Raw genomic sequence first — 6,000 nt, forward strand, 5'->3', positions numbered from 1 at the left:
GCGAGCTAAGAGAGAAGTAGCATAATGTGAAGCCTTCTCTAGCAAAGAGAAAAGTGTCGAAACGATGATCAACTAGCAAGTGCTCGGGACAGAGCGACCTCTACGGAGTATATGTAATTGAAAGACACTGGGTAGGGAGAACAGCTGCCTCTCACTTTGCACCGGAGAAACACGCTGTGTCAGACTGCGCCATGTTTGGTTATGCAGGTTGAAAATGTAAGACACGGACGAAGACTTGGTATTGGAATGCCTTGTGAATGGATTGCGACTACATAGTTTATGCGTACAATGCCCGTCTCCCCTGCCTGCACGATATTTTCGATAAATCAGTATTCTCTTATCCTCACAAAACTCCTCAGCGCCACCTGCTACCCTCGTGAACGATCATTGAATCCCCGATTGACTCCACCGTCTCACACCGAGACTCAACTGAACGGAAGTGGCAATGGTCCCGCTACTATTGAATTGGTCAGATCGTCAACATTCGTCGCCGTGTTTTGATTGGTCAACGCGGCGAATGCAATCCCAAACATTCCCGGCTGAACATCCGCGTGCAGTTCGTCACCATCCACCGTCACGGGGGTGTATGCGGGAACGTTGTTCTGGTTGACCCACGCCATGTAGAGCGGACCCGAGTTCCAGCCTTGAGGTAGCATGGTGGGTTGGCCGACCTTGAAGATCAATTTTCCGGGAGCATTGGGGGTTGCAAATGAGGGGGCACCGTAGCCGACAATGCCCAGATCGGGGAAGACTGGCAGAGAAGTAATGGAAGAAGGCAGGTTGGTGCATGAGCCTCCGACAATAAAGTCGAGAGCCAAGTTGTATGCCCAGATAGCGCTGATTTTGGTCTCGAAGGTGGTAGGATTGGGGATTTCGTTTGCGGTGAGGCGGAAAAAGGCGTCATGTCGGGACTCCACAGGAATAATCGAGGCGACAGTAGCCTCGATACTCGGGTCAGTCGTAGAGAGACCATCTGAAAGGGCAATCAAAGCACCAATGCCGACGGTGGTGATGATATTACCCAACGCCAGAAAGCTTTTCTCGTCCGTGGTGGGGAAATTGTATTCGCATGGAGCGACGTCTTGGGCACCGTTTGCGTGGAGCAAACCCACAATGGAGGCGACATGGACTTCCTCTTGAGCAGCAATGCGTGAGACCACGGCCATATTGCTCACACCGTTCGTTTGTCCTCCAGTGCCCCATTGTGTATAGTTGATCAAACCCTCTTGAAAGAAAGCCGACTCCAGATTCTCCAGGAAGTTAGCCAGCTGGAAATTGCCCAAGCCAGATTGAGAGACACGGGGAGAGCCAGGTTGGTTCGGCAGACCACCACCTGCCAGCTGAGCGATATTAGAAGGCAAATTGGTGCCGGTCACAATTGGAACAGGTGTTGCAAGAACATATCTGGCCAAGAAAGAAAGAGCGACAGGAAGGAAAAAGGACGACATCACTGCGACTGTGCAGGAAAGAGAAGTTGCTTGAAACCCGCACGAAAGAATTAAGCCGCAGCGCAAAGTGCAAGAAACTGGGGGTTTAGAAGGGGAGGGCCATGTGTTATACTCGCATGTAGACTCCATCGCTAGCTGGAGACTTGGGAGAGGCGGTTCGTGAGGCAATCTTGTGAGCCGTACGAGGTAAGCACTACCAAAAACGGGCGGCATCAACCCCCGGTCGAGGATCACTCTCAGCCACATGCACTGATAACAAGATCGGAGTCCGCGGGCCTGCTTCGTGCACCTGGGATATATATGTGCATAGATGACTGACATTGCTGGTCTGTTTAGTCAAGAGCCAATGCATGTTCTTGGGCCTTTCATCCCATCTCAATGCTCAGGCGTTGAACACGGACAACCCGTCAGGTAGAAACCAACAACGGGCTATCACCATATAGGGAAATTCAGGTACAACGCAGCGGTGAGGGGCGTTGGAAGGGTTTAATTCAGCTCGGGGACTGCGAGCGGCTAAGCGATTGATCGAGAGGCCTTCTCGGAGACAAGCTTCGGTAAGCACTTGCAATGGAAAGCTTCAGCTCGAGAGCCAGAAAGGCAAGGGTCGAACTATGTCAGCAACTCTATTTTTAGAGCAAAACTGGCATCTGGAAGACCAAAAGGGGGCCGAAATCTCGTTTTAGGATGAGAAGATCAACAAGCGAGCAAGATCCAATCGGGGAATTTTGAGGCTGGGTACTTGAGTTAAGGACGTCGAGGTGTGACAAAAGCTGTAAATCTGCCAAGCATGATGACTAAGGTATCTTAGTTCCGCCGAATCAGGCCCTTCTTGGCCCTTGCGAAAAAGGAGATTTGGTCTGACACCACAGTCCCAGTCAGAGTCAACAAAATCCAGCTCATTTCGAGGGGTTTGCCCAGTCGTCAGACGGATGCACTACTTAATTCCATGACGCGCTCAATATTCGCAGCTCATTGACGCGAGGAGAAGAAATTCTGGATCGTGACTCGATGCTCCCATACATCAGCTCCGCCATCTCCATTTTGCCATAGCCCAGCACAATGAGTACCTTTAGCATATGCTCTCAATGCCTTCGAGCATTAAGGCAAAGTGTCAAAGCAGAGACAAACGTGTGTTAAGCTCCCTCGATACAGCCCCCGCGTCTTCAACGACTAATTGACAAAGTCTTCTGCGCAGACGTCACGCATTCGGAACCCGTCCGTCTCAAGTCGACGATATCTGTCGGCCGCCTCTACAAAATGGCAACAAGATGCTCCTCGAAACCAAAGACAGGTTCCAGGGAATCCATCGCTTCCACCCACCACAGCTCCCACCGTCACGTCAAATGTGACAACCTCGTTTCCTAGCATTGACCCCCAATCCAAATCTACATCGGAACCACCACCAGAACGAAAAGACAAATCTTCTGCACAACCCATCTCCCCCGGCGGCGGTGTGAGCGTGTCACAGATGCAGCGCCAAATCCAATCGCACCTCAGCAATCCACCGAACAAGTCCAGCATCCCTATCCGTCTCGCCGAATCACTCAAGAGAAACGTCCCATCCGCGACAAGAACCTATACTATCTACGGCCAAACCGAAGCATTATTCAAATCCTGCGCCGCACCAGCCGACTACACCATCCCACAGGATCAACGGATGAATATCCTCACGGGAAAGGGTCCTCCGAAAGCTACGGCACAAGAGGGAGCCGAATTGGGACAACCTCTGTCCGAAAACAAGGATTCGTGGTGGTTCAACACCCTTGATATGCCGCCTACCTTCTCGACATGGTCACAAGTTACCTTTCTACACATGTACGTAATTGTAACACATCTGCGCGCGGCGCTGGATTCAGAGGCCGACTTTCAGGATTATCATCGGTATCTGATCGAGCATTTTTCGAGAGCGGCGGAGGACAAGATGGTGGTGTTGCACAATCTCTCCGCCCAGGGAATCCGGAGCCGATACCTCAAGGACCTGTTTTTGCAGTGGCGGGGAATCCTGGTGTCGTACGACGAAGGGCTTGTTAGGGGAGACGCGGTCCTTGCGAGCGCGATATGGAGGAATCTATTTCGCGGGGATGAACAAGTGGACTGGGAGAAGGTGGCGCTGGTCGTTGCATTTCTGCGAAGGGCAGTGAGAAGAGGCGGCTTGTTGACTATGGAGGAATTGCTCGGGAGCTTGAGTGCTCAGACCGGGATGTGGGCATTCGATCAACATCAAATTGAGCGTGTCCAGCAGCTTGTGGCAAAGCCGAGTAAAGGTGTAAAGGAGCCCCTTGAAGATTGAAGGTCCCTTTGCTTGAATATCCAGTCTTTTTGCTCTGCCAGCGGCAACATAGCATCAGGAGCTTTCCCATTGTGTCATATATAGAACGATGCGAGATTGGGTCAGAATCTCCTGTCATCTGTAGAATGAGTATCCAATGACCAACCAAAACTACTGTATGCGCGAGGTTTAATCCAAACCCACCCTCCACCCAATAGCTGTTTAATCAAAACTAGCACGGGGGGAATATCGGAGCATGCCATCCATGATGGTTGACAGAGCATGAACGAGCCTTGGACGAGACAACTGGCATCAGATCTTCTGGAGACGAGACGATGAGGTTTTTGAAACCCCCGAGCAAAGCCGACCATGGGCACAAGATAGATGGAAGATCGGGCTGGTTCAGAGTGGTATCTCATTTGAAGAAAGCCGCGTCAAACATGCCCGTAGAAAAAGTACCTAGGTCGGCAGTGAGATTCGCGCCGCCAAAAACATTTCAGACCTGTCTTGCTGCTTGTAACAGTGAACGTGGGTTTATCGTCAATTGTCCAGCATGCCTATTCATTCACTCATATCACTCGAAAAGCCACTTGCCCACTCCTGCCAACGATAAGCAATCCTGCCGACGCCATGGTACCACAATAAATTGCGAACACGTGTATTGCTATACCCGAGGGATCGCAGTATATGTTGTCGGTAAAGTGACCGTGCTGCAGGCAAGGAAGGACAGGTAGTCAGTACAATCTTCTCCAATTCTTCCACCCAGGGTAACACGGGTGAATGTACCTCGCCAAGTTGAACCCAGTCCGCTCCGCGAGCCCACCCGGACTTTTGGGACACACCTCACCTCGCTTCATCGCCGCGACCCCCAAGATAATAGCAGATGCACATGCCATTGAAGAGTAGGACCTTGTAGCCTGGTGCGCATGGTTGGATCACCCCTGCGCAGGGATAGGGCGTAGGGTTGGCGGGGGGAAGGGTGGTCTCTTGAGACTGAATAGCAGGCGGAATGACGCCTGTATCTTCATCACGGCGTTGGAACTTCAAATCCGGGACCGTTGTGACTGCAGCCTGTGCGCTTGGTGTGCAAGAAGTAGCGGTGTTGTCGTCGGTAGCGGTAGCAGTCAAAGTTGTGTCATGTGGATACACAGCCGCGGGGACCCTCACCGCCGGGTCACTCTCTTCGTTGGATTCAATGGCTAGATGGAAGAATCTGCTGGAAATGTTTGCATTGGTCACTTGCAGGAGAATCACAGTTAGGAGAAGGCATACCCCGGCCAAAAGCAAGCCTCCTTTGCTGGGTCGCAATCATCGCTGCTGCTGTAGATGTGCTCGGTCCTGACATGGCTCCACATGTAGTCGAAGGTTGGAAGCGCAGTCACAAGAAGTTTGCTGCTTAGCAGGAGACCCAGCCCCCAAAAAGCGTAAATTTCTCGGATGCGCATAGTGATGGTAATGGCGATAGCGGTGGTGAATGACCTCTGCTGCAAGAACAGGAAGATGGAAAAGTTCGTTCGAGAATGTCCTGGTATATGAAGAGTTTTGCTCCTTCGGAGCCGCTGTGTGGCAAGCAGTGTAGCGCAAAGATTTCCTTGAAATTCAAAGCGGAACAGGCCCTTTATACGTTGACAGCTCTTGTGCACCCAGTCAATTGGAAAGAAATGACCAGCAGCACTACACCGTATGATTGAAGGTTCCAACCAGAGTCGCCCAAGGGTCGCAATATTCAAATACCCAGAAGGAGCACAACACATTGATCCAACACATTGCTCTCAGCACCGCGAACGTTCATGGCGGGACAGCCATCTCGCAGGGCAACACAATATGACGAGTCCTTAACCAAGAGCCTGGCAGGAGTCATATGTCTCCTCTCGGCTGATGAGTCTGTGAGACGTGTCAAGGAAAGGTGTCAGCAGTGAGAGTCGGCAGCAGAAACCAGTGGTTGGACCGGGAGTTGGAAGCAACTTCTCGACGCCGATCTGCTCGTTGCCATTGCAGCTCCAAGGAAAGCCACTCCCTATCAAGCAACAAGAAGGACGAGGCGGCAGCTGCCTTCATGATCTGGGAACATGCATGATTCAACCGACACTTCCAGAAGCCGCTTTTCTAGAAGCAGGCACTTAGGTACATTGCCGAAGTCTTGGGTCGGTTCGAAATGCGGCTAGCAAGGTCTAGCCCACGAGGTCGACTTGACATCTGGCTGTCAATCTGTCTCTGGCGGCGTTTTTGAAGTTTGATGGACTTACTGTTTTATTGCAAGACGTTTCCGGGGCGTTGGGGGGG

At 51.6% G+C, this 6,000-nt stretch overlaps 3 protein-coding genes across 3 annotated transcripts; 1 reads left to right on the forward strand and 2 right to left on the reverse strand.

Annotated features, from left to right (window-relative positions):
- Positions 1 to 425: 425 nt before the first annotated feature.
- Positions 426 to 1,448, reverse strand: A1O5_02787 (uncharacterized protein; the record flags this gene model as incomplete). Its single annotated transcript, XM_007743401.1, has 1 exon — positions 426 to 1,448. The coding sequence occupies one exon, from the start codon at positions 1,446 to 1,448 to the stop codon at positions 426 to 428; it is 1,023 nt and encodes a 340-aa protein (XP_007741591.1).
- Positions 1,449 to 2,507: 1,059 nt separating this feature from the next.
- Positions 2,508 to 3,738, forward strand: A1O5_02788 (uncharacterized protein; the record flags this gene model as incomplete). The annotated part of the gene is made up of 2 exons (XM_007743402.1): positions 2,508 to 2,576; positions 2,644 to 3,738. The coding sequence occupies 2 exons, from the start codon at positions 2,508 to 2,510 to the stop codon at positions 3,736 to 3,738; spliced, it is 1,164 nt and encodes a 387-aa protein (XP_007741592.1).
- Positions 3,739 to 4,560: 822 nt separating this feature from the next.
- A1O5_02789 (uncharacterized protein) lies at positions 4,561 to 5,162 on the reverse strand (the record flags this gene model as incomplete). The annotated part of the gene is made up of 2 exons (XM_007743403.1): positions 4,561 to 4,930; positions 4,990 to 5,162. The coding sequence occupies 2 exons, from the start codon at positions 5,160 to 5,162 to the stop codon at positions 4,561 to 4,563; spliced, it is 543 nt and encodes a 180-aa protein (XP_007741593.1).
- Positions 5,163 to 6,000: the final 838 nt, after the last annotated feature.

Source organism: Cladophialophora psammophila (genome assembly GCF_000585535.1).
Source record: "Cladophialophora psammophila CBS 110553 chromosome Unknown aczJe-supercont1.3, whole genome shotgun sequence".
NCBI lineage: Eukaryota > Fungi > Ascomycota > Eurotiomycetes > Chaetothyriales > Herpotrichiellaceae > Cladophialophora > Cladophialophora psammophila.